The sequence below is a fragment of the Crinia signifera genome, chromosome 2 (genome assembly GCF_055691185.1).
Source record: "Crinia signifera chromosome 2, ASM5569118v1, whole genome shotgun sequence".
Lineage (NCBI taxonomy): Eukaryota > Metazoa > Chordata > Amphibia > Anura > Myobatrachidae > Crinia > Crinia signifera.
The window spans coordinates 369,609,269-369,628,005 of NC_139218.1; the positions used below are offsets into that span (position 1 = coordinate 369,609,269).

An 18,737-nucleotide genomic window follows, 5' to 3' on the forward strand; every position below is an offset into this window, starting at 1 on the left:
TATATTAAAGCAGAAACTTGCCTCACAGAGAAAATGTTACCCAATGGATGATGCAGTAATGACTTGTCAACTAACCGTACCTATTATGGTAATACTTGGCATAAAGCCATGATGAGAAGGTTGTCATGTGACAGGTATGCTTCAGTATAAAAGTTAGTGTAACAGCCATTGGGTGTGTCAGTCTTTTTGAACTGCCATCCCTGCCTGCTGCCATCCCTGCCTGCTGCCATCCCTGCCTGCTGCCATCGTTGCATGCACTGTAATTGCAAAAATATTTTCTATAATACTTTACTTTTTGCACTGACATTTGTAATTGGTTAAATAGATATTTCCAGATCAGTTGGTGCTGTGGCTTTTATCACCCGATCCAGAGGTGTCGAAAAAGAAAAACCAGGCGTCTCTCTACTGATGGCCAGTGGGCACAACAACAAAAAAGTAAGGTGCTGCTTTAACTTACCTTAAAGTATGTGATGAAGAAATACATTTGTTGTTCATTTATTGGTGATTGTGATGCTACACTGACCTAGTGGATAAGGAGCAAAATTTAACTGCATGCATATTACTCAGGGCCGGATTAAGGGAGGGCTCCGGGGATCAGTACCCCTCTATCTAGGGGTGCCCTGTGATTTACATGTTGTTTAAAATATATATATATATTTTTTTTTTAAGCTAAAGTTTTTGTGCATGGGGTGGGGTAGTGCTGCAGCTTCGGCTATCTGCCAATGTGACAATGATTAATGGTGCTGAGCAAGGCACACTGACTGCACAAGTGTGCAGTGCATTACTGCGAGTTGACTAAGTCCCATGAGATTTTGCACAAGAGGTCAGAGGCTGAGAGGCTTGTGCTTAACTCTGTTTGGTGGAGCTCATCATATGCTTCTCATGCCCATGGAGAACAGCAGCGGCCTCATCATGGGAGGCATGGGAGGGTTTTTAATCAGAGGCAGTGCTGAGTCTGTCAGGGCTCCTACAGAGTAAGGTACAGAGGGACAAACACAGGCTTTTCATGTGGTATTTTATATATATATAAGTTTATGTTTATATTAACCCCTTGAGTGGTGGGTTTTCATGGGGTAGGACAAACCTAACAGGGCAGGTTTGTCATGCCCCAAGAAACCCCACCACCCAACTGTAGTGCGCTGCATCTAGAAGCAGCAGCAGTAGCAGCGGCCCCGAGCAGCCACTCAGGGAGGAGGAGGAGAGGCTGGCATCAGCAGGGAGTGTGCTCCAGTGTTTGGCTCGAGTGCACAGCGATGATGGATGGGGGCGGAGGGGAGTGATCTGTGGCAGCGTGGAGGGGAGTGACCTGCGGCGGCGTTTAGTGACCTGCAGCAGTGGCGGTGAGAAGTGCCCGGGGACCGACGGATGGACAAGTGAGGGAAGGGGAGTAATCTGTGGCGGCGCGGAGGGGACTGACCTGCAGCAGCGGCAGTGAGGAGGAGTGCCCGGGGGACAGACAAATGGACAGTACATGCACATCTACATACTGTATTGTGGTATGCCCGGAAATTTTCCGGGACAGCCCGCTGTGTTTTGACAGTGTAATATTCTCCCATGCAGTTTTCAGCCAGTACAGAGGGGGAGGGGGGGTCCCTGTCTAAAGTGACCCGAAAGTATAATCCGGCCCTGGTATTTTCACTATGTTCAACTATACTTTGTAAAAGCGCTGCGGAATATGTGTGCGCTATATAAGAAACTGTTAATAAATAAAAAATAAATAACTAAAATCCCCTCTCCAATTCAATAACCAGTCCAGGTATAGGAAAATAGGGGGACAAAACAAAATAAGGTTCCCCTTCTTTTCCAAAAAACTGCTGAGAGGCAGGGGGTGTGTAAAGCTGTAGGAGGTAGACGCAAACATGGAGTCTCCCTGAAAATGTAAACCAGTCCCAAACTGCTCAGCCCAGTGCTGGAATCATTTGCAAAAATGGACAAGAGATAACCAGATCTTGACTACTCCCGGAACCCCTAGTGGTGGGGGATATGGTGTTAATCATTATTTAAGAGTTCCTAATATTGTTTTTAAAGGTGTACTACAAGCACCAGCAGCCTCTTTATGTCTGCGTTAGGTCGACATGGGTTAGGTCGACAGGTTGCGAGGTCGACATGGTATTTTTCACTGTTTTTTGAGCCGACATGTCGACCTAACCTATTTCATGCCCTACCATCCACTAGGGCGCGGTGGGAGAATAAAATAGTGTGCCGAGCGCAGCGAGGCACCGTGCCCAAAGCATTGCGAGTGAAGCGAGCGATGTGAGGGGCTGCGGTTGACTTCAAACTCTGTCCATGTCGACTGTGTCGACATTCAGGTAAAAAACCTGAGAAAAAACCCATGTCGACCTCGCGACCTGTCGACCTAACCCATGCCGACCTAACGCATTTGTCGACCTAAAACCATGTCGACCTTGTCACATATCGACCTTCCTCCATGTCGACCTAGAACCCTGTCGACCCAACGGTGTCGACCTAATGACTGTCGACCTAAGTCAGGTCAACAATACGATCCACACCCTTCCCTGCTATAGTGTTACCCTGCCATCTCCACATCCCCCCAGCTGGCTCAGTCCAGTGTTGGTTTTTAAAAAATATAAGAAGCCGCAAGCCAAGTTTTTCCACTATTTTCCAAAACCAGTCCAGGCCATAGGTGCCGATTCTGTGGGTGCTTGAGGGCCCGAGCACCCACGGAAATTGATGAGCACCCACCCGCTCAGCAGCGGCCCACCCGCCCGTGTCCCACTGCACTCCACATCCCTCGTCGCTGGCACAGGTACTGTGTGGGCATTTATGTATTTGGCACTGTGGGGGCATTTATGTATTTGGCACTGTGGGGGCATTTATGTATTTGGCACTGTGGGGGGGATTTTTGTACCTGCACTATGTGGGCATTTATGTATTTGGCACTGTTGCTATAATTTGAATATTGGAGACAACTGTGCTTGCTGCGTAATATATATCAGTAATATGTTGTGGCCACGCCCCTTTCCCATGAAGCCACTCCCCTATATATTTGGCTTGAGCACCCACCAGCAAAAACATAAATCGGCACCTATGATCCAGGCTGAGAGGACAACATAATAAAGTTTGGACAGATCATACAGGGTCGTGTAGCGTTTTAGTCAAATACGCCGCCCACATGCAGGTACATTTGTTTGTACTATTCTGAGGGTGCAATTGGGTTTATGAACCCAATGGTCACTAAATCTTGATGCTGCTTTTGCTGTCTACTTAAAAAAATGGCTGTTTGATTCCAACGGTCTGCTGCTAAGTCTGAATGTATGTGGATGTTTCCTTTGAATTTGCCTTTAGTACATTTGCAGTATTGATAGATAATCACACAAAATAATGAACTATCTAAGTTGATGCTTAACCCCCAGGTCTGAGACATTTCTAACTGGTCCACTTCATCCAGCGCTGCTCCATCAGGCATTGTTACCAGAAGACATGAGGACCTACAAGCTAAAGATTGCTACAGGGATTGACCTGAGTGCTGGGACCTGTGACCAGGTCTCCATTGTCCTTGTGGGCACCCTGGCAGAAAGTGATGAGCATCATCTGAATCATAAGTGGAGTAACTTCAGACCTGGAGCAGTAGGTGTCTACTGAAATTAACAATATTATCAGTATTGCAGGCTAATCATTATAGGAAGTAGAAGCTGTGTATGTATACTATGGATGGATATTTCAGATAGGTATCATCTTTAGACCTCCAGGAAATGTATTGTGCACAGAAGTAACAGTGTTGGTTGGGTATGCACTAAACTGCCCTGATACTCCTACTGTAGTAACAGTTGGTTGGGGGACTTCTTAGAGCTGGTAACTGGATTGGTTGATATCACATTACACAATATGCCAGAGATAATATACTTTACATTCTAAATTACAGGGCATAGGTACTGTATCATGTTTTATCAGCAAATACTGAGTGTAGCATTCTCGCTTATAGAAAAAAACTGCAGGATTGCAGTCGCCCCAGTAAAAGACAGCACTGCAGTAAACCAGTTGTAGTCCATGGCTGCACTGGCTTCACAATGACTGGCAGTGAATTCCTATTGGAAGTGCTACCTTCTATCCAACCACTGACAGGCAGTCCCTGTGGGTGGTACTTCCTCACTTTAATACTGCCAGATCAGACTGCAATTATCAGAGAGTGTGCTACCTATGGGAAGCCACTTCCTGCCTTCCCGGCAGCCAGATCCGGCTTCTATGGGCTGCAGCCGATGCAGACCATAGAAGCTGGGGTATAACATATTTGTAGACAAGCACCTGCCCGAACTATTGCACAGGTGCTGGGACCCAACCGTCTTCTCTTCTCCTCCTCTCCAAGCATGAATAGTGGTAGACACCCTACCCAAAACAGGTAGGAGCCACCGCTGGTAGTAATATTCTAGTCAATGTGAATAACCTACTGAATGTTTCCTAAAATGGGAGCCTTAACATGTTCTGAATAATAAAAATGTACATACAGTTTATTGTGTAACAACAAAATAATTTATACTGGTTATACAGTAAAAAGTAGTGGTCTGATTTGTTCCTTTGGCCTACAGTATATAGACAATATACACTAACTATACCTCTCATTATCTGGATTAGAATTCCTTACCCTGCAATTGATATAACCTAGATAATAAGTAGCTTCTGCTTGATTAAAGCCCCAGCAGCAAGATGTCTCCATAGAGTCCGCTGTGAAACTTGGTCTTCGTGAGATTGGTCTTCTGCAAATTCACCGTCCCATTCGCACCCACCAGTGCAGGCGTGGTGGGGTGTGGGGCGGCAGTGGGTGGACGCGCCCATGGGAACTCCCAGCGTTTTATGGGTGTTCCCATGAAAACGCTGGGCGTTCTCATGGAAATTCAGCAGTGACGCATAATCTTTGATCCATGGACTGTTGCCTGGTCAAAGTAGAGCTTCACTAGCATTAAGTTAGTGGTGGATCCAACAAAAAGTGAAAGCCTATAACCTCAGGTTTTCATTCGTCAGTTTAAAAATGCCACTAGACTTTTTTTCTCAGTGTAACACTACGTATATGAACAAATGAGAATTTTTTAGTATTTAACTTTAAAGCAATGGGGTTCTGTGTATTCTCCAAATAATAATGCAAAACGTGTGGCCAATAGAAAGCTATATTTTTCAGTAAAATGCCACGTACATTGATAAAGAATGTAAACTGTCTGCAATTTCCCCGATCCATAGTATGTGTCCTAGTAACATTCTGTGGTTCCTTGGTGCATGTTTCTCAGACATCGCTCTGCTTTTCCAGGTGACTGAGTTTGAAATTGACACAAAGAAAGATCTTGGAGAGCTCCTGCTGGTTCGGTTGTTCACAGTGACCTACAAGAGTTTTAATACACTGGCTTGGTATTGCCGATATGTCAATGCGACCTGCCCTAAGGGTCGGCTCTACCAGTTCCCTTTTTATCAATGGCTACCTACTGGAATGACTGCGGAAATACCAGAGGGAAAGGGTAAGATTCTATCCAGACTTGTATGGTGCTCCCTGGGGGATCTTTTCACCTGGTCTAAGTGGGTGGTCATCATTGTGGGATAGATAAATGTTCTCACCCCAATGCATCACATTGTCATAAACCACAATATGAGCTTCATCTCCATGTTGGTGTACAGAACTATAGCTGGGATTAGTGAAGAGAACCAGCATACATATCTTTATACAGTATGTGGCAAGGTTTCCATTAATGGACCTTTCTTCACCTTATGGAGACACCTGATTGTTCTGTGTCCATGATCAATAACTATCAATAATAACCAAGCTAACTACAATGCAGTACTCTTGGGATCTGTTCTGTTTCAGGCATCATATTATCTGGGGCTACTAACCCTCTTCTAAAGAAACAACGGAAAGCGGAACTGGAGAAAAAGAGAGAAAATCACAAGTGAGTGGCCAATAATACTGTACATCTAGTACAACTTTTTTGCTGTTGTGTCTCTAAGGAATATATTGTTTCTTCTAGGGGACAGAAAGTATTGCCTTTTAGTTAATTTGGTAATTCGGTACTCTTTACCTAGAAGGGCGCCAGCGATTGGAATCGCGGGCGTCGGGGGTAAAATCGCGGTCATCGCGAGCATCGCGGGTAAATCGCGGGTACATAAAAATCTGCTGCCCGCGATGACCGCGATTTTCCCATAGGGAACAATGTTAAAAAGGCTGATTGACCGCGATTTTCATGTAAAATGCCTCAATGCCCGCGATTTGGCCATAGGAATCAATGTTAAATGGGCTACAGAGCCCAAATAGGCACAATTAACCCTTAAATGTCCCCCCAAATTTTTAACGCCACCCCACGATCCACGCCAACCCGAAGCGTGGCGAGCGCAGCTCGCCCGCGAGGGGCGGCGGTACGCGTCCTCCGACCTTTTCATGCCCTACTATCCACGTCGGCGTGGAGTTGAGAATAGAATAGTGTGGCGAGCGCAGCGAGCCACCGAGCCCGAAGCGTGGCGAGCACAGCGAGCCCCGCGAGGGGACGCGGATACCTTCACAGGTAAACGCGTCCCTTCGCGGACTTCACAGGTGTCCGCGTGGCCACGGACACCTGTGAAGCCCGCGAGGGGACGCGTTTACCTGTGAAGGTATCCGCGTCCCCTCGCGGGGCTCGCTGCGCTCGCCACGCTTCGGGCTCGGTGGCTCGCTGCGCTCGCCACACTATTCTATTCTCAACTCCACGCCGACGTGGATAGTAGGGCATGAAAAGGTCGGAGGACGCGTACCGACGCCCCTCGCGGGCTCGCTGCGCTCGCCACGCTTCGGGTTGGCGTGGATCGTGGGGTGGCGTTAAAAATTTGGGGGGACATTTAAGGGTTAATTGTGCCTATTTGGGCTCTGTAGCCCATTTAACATTGATTCCTATGGCCACATCGGGTCCATTGAGGCATTTAACAGTAAAATCGCGTTGGTCGGGCCATTTAACATTGATTCCTATGGGAAACATTTATGGCCGGCCGCGACGCGACCGACGCGATTTCCATGTTTAACATGGGTTTCAATGGGAAATCGCGGGCATCGCGTCGGTCGCGTCGCGGCCAGACATAAATGTACCCGCGATCACCACGACGGGCGCCCTTCTAGGTAAAGAGTACCGGTAATTCCCTTGTGGTCTTCTACATAATGTCTTCCTAGTGGCCAGGATACGCTTTCATTTCCTTATGAACGTATGTTTATGATTAGCAAATGGCAAATTTCATAACTATTTAACTCGACTGTTAAACTACAAGAAAAAACCAAAGACACTCTTGCCGAATATCTATATTTCCATTGAATAGGTCTGAAATATTATCTAAAATCCATTCCTAAAGTAAGTAGACCTTTTTTTGAAAAATAGCTAATTCTAACTCAAGAAGTAACACATTCCTGTGGGATCCATCGGTCTACACTAAGTCGAATTTAGAAATATCCCTCCTTCAATTATTATGGAAAGAGAAAGTAGTGATGGCCATCGATCATCGATGATTTGAAATCATTGATGGTTTTTGGCCAACTTCTAATACTTGGGGGAGAACCAGATGGTTTATTTCCATCGATGGCACAACAGAACTGATTTTTTTTCTATTCAAGGTACTGAGCATAGCTCCATGCCCGACAACCCTGAAGCCCTGCCCCCACATTCTGATTGGTCCACGGGCCAGTCAGTCAAAGAAAATGGATGACCACCAATAGCTAAAACTACGAATGGTCATCCATCACATAGTTTGTTACTATCGATAGCTGGTTGCAGTATAGCCATCAATGGCAACCATCGATGGTGAATGCACCAATGGCCATCCCTAAGAAAGTTAATGTCTCTGTAATCAATAGGAGTAGGAATAGATAGACATGGTACATGTAAGAATAACATATTTTAAGATTTTCTATAGCATTAACCTTTGTTTCCTGCAGGTGGAAACCTTATGCAGTAGGGGCCCCTCTCCGCATTGCTGTAGACAAGATTGAGGATCTGCCCTATAATGACCAGTACTCTTTTATAAAACTGAGCAGCTTCAACTTCTCCAAGACGGCCACGTATGTAGATCCAAAATCCAAAATCAATGGCTACAAATCCACTTATTCGTAGCCATTCAATGTAATTTAACATCTGTAAATTATGTGTGTAATCTGTTTTACGACCGGTGTATTCATTTTTATTTATTTTTACGCAGGGGCAGAACTCTTGGAGGCAATGGAGTCATCTGCCGCCGGGCTCCTGCTCCCAAGGGGGCACCTCTCCTCCCCTGCCAATTTAAATCAGTCAATTGAAAGCCATCAATATCGCTTCTGTAGAGTTCTGAAATATATATGTGTTCTCTCTCTGTGTGTAAAACATATATATTTCAGAACAGACACATATTATATAAGGTTGTGTGTATGTGTGTGTAAGGGAGGGCACCGATATATATCTTGCCTCCGGGCAACTGTGACGAACTTACGCCACTGTTTTTACGAATGAATACACCATCGGGTGAATCCAAATTTACTATCGGGCCTATGCTGAACACGGCCGGTAAATCAGCAGGAAATATGCCTGGAAAATACCCTTATTTTCCAGATGTATTGGGCTGTAGCCTGCATGGATCAGTTAGATATGTGCAGGCTTCCATGTGTAGAAATAAATAAATAAATAAACACGTGAGGTCCCACCTCATTGAGCCAGTCCTGGTTGCAGAAATACAGGGGGAAAAACAGCTGTGGTCCCCCTGCATTTCTGTAACCATAGCCAGGCTCATAGCCCGGTCCTGGTTCCCAAAATACAGGGGGGGGGGGAATAAGTAGGGGTTCCCCATATTTTGGCAACCAGCAATGGGCTCAAACAGGCAGCGCTGTCAAGACACAACCGGGGGAGACTTTTGACACAAGCTCCCCCGGCCAAAACATGACAGCTGTGGCTGGTCAGCCTATCTTGGGTCCCTGGGGGAGTGGGGACCCCCCCAATAAAGGGGTTACCCCCTCCATGACACCCCCAGACTGGGCTGAAGCTGTCCCCAGTGCCCCTGGGAGGTGGGCATCGAGCTGATGGCATAAAAAAGTGTGTAAAAAATAGAATAATAAACTATTAGGTTTTGTTTTGGAACTACAAGTCCCAGCAAGCCTCGCCCGCATCCAGGGAATTGGAAAATGACAAGTCCCAGCATGCAGGGCATTAATGGGTCCGCTGAGTCTTTTAGTTCTACAACAGAACCAATGACCCAATAAATCACAAACAGACCTAGAAAACAAAAACTTTAATACATACTACAATAACCCATACATACTTACTTATAGGGTCCACCGTATGCCTGTCCTCTTCTCCAGTAGATATCCATAGGTTACCTGTGCAAATAAATTATACTCACCAGCAGCAGCTCCTCCGGCGTAGGTCGTGTCCTCTTCGGTCCATGTAGGCATCCATGGGTGAATTAAAGCAAACCAAGCGTTACACTCCTCTGGCCTGAGGAGCCACAAGTGTATATACACTTGCAGCTCCTCCCCCAAGACTGAGGGTTTCCCCGTTGACATTATTCACCAGGTCCGGGGGAGCTCCGTGGCTGATTGGCTGTCCACGGCTCCATTGACGCCCATGTTATGAGTTCAACATGGGCATCTATGGGTGGTTCCCACCACAGGCGGCCATGTTAAAGATTTAACATGGTCGTCTATGGTGGGAACTTCCCATAAACGCCCATGTTAAACTATAACATACTGTAGGTGCCTAAGGAGCCATGCACAGCCATCAGCCGCGGAGCTCACCCGAAACCCGCTCCCGGTTGGCTGAGGGAGGACCTGGTGAATGACGTCACTGGGGGAATCCCTCAGTCTAGGGGGAGGAGCTTCAAGTGTAACTACACTTGCAGCTCCGTAGTCCAAAGGACCAGGACACACGGTCTGTTTTATTTACACTTGTGGATAACTACATGGATTGAAGAGGACACAGGCCTACGGTGGACCCTATAGGTAAATATGTATGGGTGATTGACTGTATGTATTAAAGTTCTATTTTTCTTGGTGTGTTTGTGTTTTATTGGGCTATTGTTCTGTTGTAGAACTACAAGACCCAGCGGGCCCATTAATAACCTGCATGCTGGGACTCGTGGATCTCCAAGTCCCTGCATGCGGGGGAGGCTTGCTGGGACTTGTAGTTCCACAACAAAACCCAATAGGTTGTTATTCTATTTTTTACACACTTTTATGCCATCAGCCTGGTGCACACCACCCAGGGGCACTGGGGACAGCCTTGGGCTTCAGCCCAGCCCAGGCTGATCAGCCACGGCTGTCATGTTTTGGCTGGGGGAGCTTGTGTCAAAAGTCTTCCCTGGCTGTGACATGACAGCGCGCTTGTGTCAAAAGTCTTCCCTGGCTGTGACATGACAGCGCTGGCTGTTTGAGCTCAGTGCTAGTTGACAAAATAAGGGGAACCACTACTCGTATTCTCCCCCATATATAGAGAACCAGGCTATGAACCTGAGTGCCCCAGCCCCCCCCCCTGTATTTCTGCAACCAGGACTGGCTCAATGAGCCCGGGGCTGGTAAATGCCGGATGGAGGGAACGCATGCTCTTTTGAATTATTTATTTATTCATTTATTTTACTTTTTACACAGGGCAGCATCACACGGATCTGACTGATCTGTGCGACGCAGCTGCATCGGACTTACTTGGCTTCACCATCGTAAAATTCAAATCAGGTGAATACGGCAGATATATTATACATTACAGTATATCTGCTGTATTCTCCATTCGTATTTTTGGCTGATTATGGCCAATCGCGGTTGTATCCTTTCGTATCGCGGATCGACCGTAATTGCTGATCTACACTTGGTACTTGGAGCTTGCGAAGTTAGTGTAGTCAGTCAGCGTTACACAGTTAGCGTAGTCAGTCAGTGTTGTGTCAGTGCTTATTACATTGTGTGGGAACCATTGACCATTTTTAACCTGCCTGAAATGACAGGTGAGAATGTGTCCCTTAAACACTCCCACTATCCACGTCAGCCTGAAGCGTGGCGAGTGCAGCGCTCCCCGCAAGTGGATGCAGTATGCGTCCCCCTGACCTGTTCATGCCCCACTATCCACGTCGGCGTGGAGTTGATTTTCTAAAGTATGGCGAGCGTAGCAAGCCACCCAGCCTGGAGCATGGCGAGTGCAGCGAGCCCCGCAAGGGCACACGGAAAAGGAGCCCGAATCGTGGTGAGTGCAGCGAGCCCCACTAGGGGACGTGTATTTACTTTGAAATAGAGGCATTTGCCAGTATGTAATATGGAGCACTGGCAAATGCATCCTTTATTGTGCATGAGACCCACTTGCGCCCGCACCCCCCTTTATGCTGCCGAACCCCTAACTCTGACCATCTCCGTGAAGCGCCCGCAGGAACGCCTCTCTGCCGGCATCTCCCAGCGCAGGGGATCTGGCGGTTACCGGCGCTGTGTGAGAGGCGCTCACTAGGCTTGCCAAGGATGCCGGGGACAGAGCTGCAGCTCTCGGGGACAATATGGTGACTACGCTGCCTGGCGGGGACACTACGCTGACTACACAGGGCTGCTGTGGGGACACTACGCTGACTACGCTGGGCTGCCGTTGCTCTACGCTGACAACATAGTTTGGCCTACGCTGACAACGTAGCGTAGCGTGGCGCCGTGAAACGACACAAGTGTGAGGTTAGCAGGCTGACCGTAAGTCTGTAATTATGATATTTTATTATTTGTAGTGAAAAATGTACACTTTAGTCAGTCTGTACCCTGTAGTCTCTATGTATGTCTATATACCCCCTATATGTGTGTGTAGTTCCAGATCATATATTATTAGGCTGTATAATCCCACCAGAAATGTAATGTCTGTATTTCCCAGGACGTTATTCATGTAAGCATTGTGTACCATTGATACCATTGGCAATCTCCACAGGGGGTGATCGAATCCCCCTACTATCAACAGGAAGGTTGTCCACAGGGGGTGATCAGCCCATAATGTAATCAGCCGATTATTGTTCCTGCTGTTTACATGAGGGGGATAGCTGAAGGACAATCACCACAGGGGGTGATCAAATTCCCCTGCTATCAACAGGAAGGTTGTCCACAGGAGGTGACCACCACATAATGTAATCAGACTGTGTTTTGTATCTTGTGTTGCATATCTTGGCCACTTCCAGACTTTCTGGAACCGACCCCAGCAGGGGGCAGCAGCAGATGGGCAGCTGGATATTACCTGGGGGGATGTGTCTGATGCTTGAATCCACCAATCAGGAACTTGGGCAACCCCACAGATGATGCGATCACCGTGGGAAATTGGAAGTTTTTAAAATGACTTGTACACCTGCCAGCTCAGTATGTTAGTCGCAATCCTGGCTAGAGGTGATACTCTGCCACTGGACCTGGTGAGCGCATCGTTTGCCTGGGGGGGGGCATCCTACATAAGCTCTGGTGTGGAGCGTCCAGTGTTTTGTGGACTTATACAGTTTTCTGCTATCACAGCTGTGTGGATAAGTGATAGTTTGCCCTGTGGAACTGATCTGGGACTGTGACTATACAAGGACTGTCTGTTTGGGCCTGCTACCTGAATATCTTTCTACTCTGCAATTTACCTTTGCCACTGTTTATTGTCTATTTGTGCGTGCTGTGGAAAATAAACCGTTCTTCTGGTTTCATCTGCTCGGTGTCTGAGTGATTGAAGAACCCGTACCCTCACATTTGGTGGCAGCAGTGGGATCATTCAGACACCAACCATCGAGCACAGAAAGCACAGAGAACAGAGGATCAGACCATATGTAAGGAAACGGAAAATGCAATAAGGTGATGTTCAGCAAGTGAGCAGGTGTCAGTCCTGTGAAAGGGAAAATGTTTCCAAGGGAAGGAGCAGAGGAGCTCAGGGATGGAGGTTCTTCAGTGTATCGGCAGGCTGGGAAGCCGGATCTGTTATTTATTGTCAGAAAGATGCATTATATCTGGGAGTACTGGCAAGAAGCTCAGCAGATGGTCAGCGGGTGGAGAGTATCCAGCATACAGGACAAGTTGTGTTACCTGGGGGATGCATTCCTGCACTGTAAAGGTGAGGCCACCTCGTGGAATCTGCTGGGAGAGCCAGAGTTTGTAGAATTTACAGAGGAAGTGATTGCTACAGTTACCCAGATGCTACAAAGAGGACAATATTCTGAGGCTGAAGGACAAGTCCAGAATAAATTGATGCCCCAGATAGAACCAGAGGAAAGGTCTAGAAGGGGGCTACTGCAATCTGGGCAGACAACCGAGGGGTCTGCCACAGAATTAATTGTTACCGCAAGAGAAGGGTCGTTGTCAGGGGGGCCCCTAACTGCCCTTGAAGAAATGAGTATGGAGGAGCTGATAGCAGAATGTCAGCTGCGAGGTATACCAGTTCAATCCTGCACGCGCAGGGAAATCCTTCAGCAGATCCTTCACGATCAGGGAGATCCTACAAATGCCTTTGCTGATTATCGGGCATGTATCCTCCATTTCGGGGCACAGTTGAGTGTGTGGGAACAATTGCAGTGTCTGGAGGAGTGCTTCGTGGTGGCAGAGGAAGAGGCGATTGATCGGGGGCTCCTGGATACCCCAGCATGGCAAGATCAGTGTCGCAGGGGGCGTGATGAAAGGCACCGTTTGCAACTGCTTCTCCCCCATCCGAGGGAGGAAGCTGCTCAGTGTTCTATACAGGGGGAGGTTATCCCCAAAGTGAAGGAGGTTATTCAGGAGGAGCTGCACTACAGCTTCCCTTTTGCTGAGATGGAAGATGAAGAGCTATTATCCTGCTGCCAGGGGATCTATGAGGACTGCGTCCAAGAAGAGATCGCCGTGGTTAGAGGAGTGTTCGACAACATCCAGGCCACAAGCATACCAGTCGCAGATGATGTCGTGCTTCAGGCTGCCCAGCATATTCAGCTGGGGAAGGAGGTTATCCTGGAGACTGAGGACTGCGCAGAGGAAGCGGCAGGTGAGACCCAGGCTTTTGAGGGGGTAGTACTGGCCGTGGACCAGCTTGCCCTGCAGCCACCAGCGGAATTGTTCCTGATGGAGGGTCCCTCCTCAGCCCTGGACATTGAGACCAAATGCTGGGCTGAAATTTGCCATGCCCCTAGTTTGGGTTTGGGGGAGGAAGGACATGACGGGGTGGTGGAAGTGCCAGGGCCAGAGCCCCTATATTGGCCTGCTGTTTGGCCCCTGTTCCTTGGGCAAGAGGGGGAGGTGGAAAGTGGTCCCTGCCCCATTGTGCCCGAGGCACAAGTATTAGTAGGTTACAATGTTGCAGAGGGGGGTTACCCAGAATCCGAAGAAGAGGAATCGCTACATCCCTTGTTAGTTCCAATGTATGACTTAGACTGTAATCATGCCCTGGCTGGTTCTGCAAACCAGCCGCCTTTTACAAGATGGGTTTGGTATGATGTCACCCTGTGGGACTCCGGTGGTACATCCAAACCCCAGATTCTCGGCTCTGCATCCCGCTATTCCAGGTTGTTATTGGTTCCTGAGCAATTGGGCACAGTGACTAAAGATGAAGGGGGAGGAGTGTGAGGTTAGCAGGCTGACCGTAAGTCTGTAATTATGATATTTTATTATTTGTAGTGAAAAATGTACACTTTAGTCAGTCTGTACCCTGTAGTCTCTATGTATGTCTATATACCCCCTATATGTGTGTGTAGTTCCAGATCATATATTATTAGGCTGTATAATCCCACCAGAAATGTAATGTCTGTATTTCCCAGGACGTTATTCATGTAAGCATTGTGTACCATTGATACCATTGGCAATCTCCACAGGGGGTGATCGAATCCCCCTACTATCAACAGGAAGGTTGTCCACAGGGGGTGATCAGCCCATAATGTAATCAGCCGATTATTGTTCCTGCTGTTTACATGAGGGGGATAGCTGAAGGACAATCACCACAGGGGGTGATCAAATTCCCCTGCTATCAACAGGAAGGTTGTCCACAGGAGGTGACCACCACATAATGTAATCAGACTGTGTTTTGTATCTTGTGTTGCATATCTTGGCCACTTCCAGACTTTCTGGAACCGACCCCAGCAGGGGGCAGCAGCAGATGGGCAGCTGGATATTACCTGGGGGGATGTGTCTGATGCTTGAATCCACCAATCAGGAACTTGGGCAACCCCACAGATGATGCGATCACCGTGGGAAATTGGAAGTTTTTAAAATGACTTGTACACCTGCCAGCTCAGTATGTTAGTCGCAATCCTGGCTAGAGGTGATACTCTGCCACTGGACCTGGTGAGCGCATCGTTTGCCTGGGGGGGGGGCATCCTACATAAGCTCTGGTGTGGAGCGTCCAGTGTTTTGTGGACTTATACAGTTTTCTGCTATCACAGCTGTGTGGATAAGTGATAGTTTGCCCTGTGGAACTGATCTGGGACTGTGACTATACAAGGACTGTCTGTTTGGGCCTGCTACCTGAATATCTTTCTACTCTGCAATTTACCTTTGCCACTGTTTATTGTCTATTTGTGCGTGCTGTGGAAAATAAACCGTTCTTCTGGTTTCATCTGCTCGGTGTCTGAGTGATTGAAGAACCCGTACCCTCACAACAAGTACCGTACATTTACCCCACTATGTATTTAGGATTAGAAAAAAAGGAGATCAAGCATAACAGTTTCATAGAATCTATCCTTTAGACATTTGGGGGAAATTTATTAAGATGAATTTGTAGAAAAAATTTGTATTTTCCTACGAAAATACAATTTTTTTTGGTGTATTCGTATTTTTGGCATTTACTATGCCAAAAATACAAATATTCATATTCATATTGATGGGACATTCTTATTTGTATTTACAAATACGAATGTCTACACCATCGATAGAATACGACAGGAATCACCATTCAAAAGAATGGTGGTTCCTGATTTACTAAGCAGCCGTACTGATAATACGGCTGCTAATTGGAGTAAAACAGCCATGAATATACGGCAGGAAAATACAACTTATTTTCCTGTCGTATTTGCTTTAAGTCTGCACGGATCAGTCAGATCCGTGCAGGCTTTAGTGTTAAAAAAATTGTTAAATAAATAAATTTAAAAAAAAATCAGCGTGGGGTCCCCCCCACAGCTGAAACCAGCACCAGGCTGAAAGAGCCGGGGCCGGTAATTAAAAATCAGGGAACCCGACAAATAGGGGTTCCCCGATTTTTAACAACCAGCCCCAGGCTCCAGGTCCGGGGCTGGTTCCCAAAATACGGGGGACAAAATGACTAGGGGTCCCCCGTATTTTAATAACCAGCCCCAGGCCAAACCAGCCAGCAGGGTAATGCCACAGCCGGGGGGAGACTTTTTGCACAAGTCCCCCCGGCCAAAGCATTAACCCTCTGACCAGTCAGCCTGGCCAGGGGCCCTGGGGAAGTGGGGACCCCCCCAATAAAGGGGTCCCCCCCTCCAGGACTTACCTGACCAGGCTGAAGCCTGGTGCTGTCCTCGATGCCCCTGGGCGGTGGGCATCGAGCTGATACTGGTGTAAAAAAATAGATGAAAAAACTATTGTTTTAAACTGTGGAACTATGAGTCCCAGCAAGCCTCCCCCGCATGCTGGGACTTGGAGAATCACAAGTCCCAGCCTGCGGGGCATTAAAGGGCCCGCTGTGTCTTGTAGTTCCACAGTAAAAAAAAAATTGTTAAATAAATACACACTGACACATATGAAAAATAAAAGTTTAATACATACATCACACACATACTGATACTTACCTATCTTGATCCCGTAGGTAGGTCCTAGGGTCCGGTCCGGTAGCTTGGTTCCGGGGCTGGTCCAGGTCCGGGGCTCCAGGGCTGAAGAGTCCAGTGTCCAGGATCCGTAGTAATCCAAAGGGGTACCTGGGGAAGGAAATCCTACTCACCTGCTCCTCTGGCGACCACCCCGGCATCTTCTGTTGAAGTCGCGCTGCTCCCGGCCGCTGGCACCCGCTCCGCTGGCACCCGCTCCGCTGGACACTGGAGAGAGGCTGAGATCCTTCTTCCTCTGCGTCTCTACTCAGAATGAATTCTGGCCAATCAGGAGCCGACTTTCTCGGCTCCTGATTGGCCGCTAGGTGGCTCCTGATTGGCCAGAATTCATTCTGAGTAGAGACGCAGAGGAAGAAGGATCTCTGCGTCTCTCCAGTGTCCAGCAGAGCGGGTGCCAGCAGCCGGGAGCAGCGCGACTTCAACAGAAGATGCCGGGGTGGTCGCCAGAGGAGCAGGTGAGTAGGATTTCCTTCCCCAGGTACCCCTTTGGATTACTACGGATCCTGGACCCCGGACTCTTCAGCCCTGGAGCCCCAGACCCGGACCAGCCCCGGAACCAAGGCCCCGGAACCAAGCCACCGAACCGGACCCTGGGACCTACCTATGGGATCAGGATAGGTAAGTATCAGTATGTGTGTAATGTATGTATTAAACTTTTATTTTTCATATGTGTCAGTGTGTATTTATTTAACTATTTTTTTTACTGTGGAACTACAAGACCCAGCGGGCCCTTTAATGCCCCGCAGGCTGGGACTTGTGGTTCTCCAAGTCCCAGCTTGCGGGGGGGAGGCTTGCTGGGACTCATAGTTCCACAGTTTAAAACAACAGTTTTTTCATCTATTTTTTTTACACCAGTATCAGCTCGATGCCCACCGCCCAGGGGCATCGAGGACAGCACCAGGCTTCAGCCTGGTCAGGTAAGTCCTGGAGGGGGGGACCCCTTTATTGGGGGGTCCCCACTCCCCCAGGGCCCCTGGCCAGGCTGACTGGTTAGAGGGTTAATGCTTTGGCCGGTCGGAATTGTGTAAAAAGTCTCCCCCCCGGCTGTGGCTTTACCCTGCTGACTGGTTTGGCCTGGGGCTGGTTATTAAAATACGGGGGACCCCTAGTCATTTTGTCCCCCGTATTTTGGGAACCAGCCCCAGACCTGGAGCCTGGGGCTGGTTGTTAAAAATCGGGGAACCCCTATTTGTCGGGTTCCCTGATTTTTAATTACCGGCCCCGGCTCTGTCAGCCTGGTGCTGGTTACAGCTGTGGGGGGGGACCCCACGCCGTTTTTTTATTTATTTTTATTTCTATTTTTTTTTACACTCTGCAGCCTGCCCGGATCTGACTGTTCTGTGCAGACTGCCTGTAGGAATTCGTATTAGCGGCCGTGTATATACTGCCAGCTAATACGAATTAATACGACATCGGAGGGTTACAAAGCAGTCGTATATGACTGCTTTTTAAATCCCCCTCCGGAACACGACTTTGCATATGAGGTATGCAGTCGTATTCAGTCGTAGCAAGAATACGAATACAATTATTTGTATTCGTATTCTTACTAAATTTCCCCCATTATATTATTGTCCATTATATTAACTGTTAGCTTAGTGATAATGTCTTGGTATAGTAATAACATTGTTCTCAGGGATATACTCAGACTTGGGTCATAAAAACAAATCTGAAAATTAATTTGCAGGTCCCTTGGGTAAGGGACCTGTAGGACCAAGGCCAAATTCTATTTCAGGTACAGTATGTGTCAGTAAATCTGGTATACAGTATGTTATTTGAAACCTTTATCCTACTTGCTTTTGCAGGGTAACTGAAATGACAGAGCAAGGCTTTACAAGTATAGAACCATGGACTGCTCTAGATGATATCAAACTGGTCTTCTGCCTGAGAGGTTTTGATAACTCGGGTATGTCTACTCTTTTTTTTAGCAACTTATGTTTAAATTTTGAAGTAAGGTCAATATCTCAGAACAGAAGTTAGTTTTGCATACGTCACATCTTTATCATGTAAGCTGTGTGTATCATATGACAACAATAGAGTACTATTGTGTGAGG

The 18,737-nt window shown here is 47.6% G+C and overlaps 1 protein-coding gene across 1 annotated transcript in view; it reads left to right on the forward strand.

The window, feature by feature from the left end:
• The first annotated feature begins 211 nt into the window (after positions 1-211).
• LOC146058061 (polyunsaturated fatty acid lipoxygenase ALOX15B-like) overlaps positions 212-18,737 on the forward strand; it is a 29,332-nt gene continuing 10,806 nt past the window's right edge. Inside the window, exons 1-6 of the mRNA XM_083170024.1 lie at positions 212-435; positions 3,375-3,588; positions 5,258-5,462; positions 5,807-5,888; positions 7,889-8,011; positions 18,489-18,589. Coding sequence (XP_083026150.1) covers positions 3,442-3,588; positions 5,258-5,462; positions 5,807-5,888; positions 7,889-8,011; positions 18,489-18,589 — 658 coding nt within the window. The 5' untranslated portion in view covers positions 212-435; positions 3,375-3,441. The remainder of the gene's footprint in view (positions 436-3,374; positions 3,589-5,257; positions 5,463-5,806; positions 5,889-7,888; positions 8,012-18,488; positions 18,590-18,737) is intronic.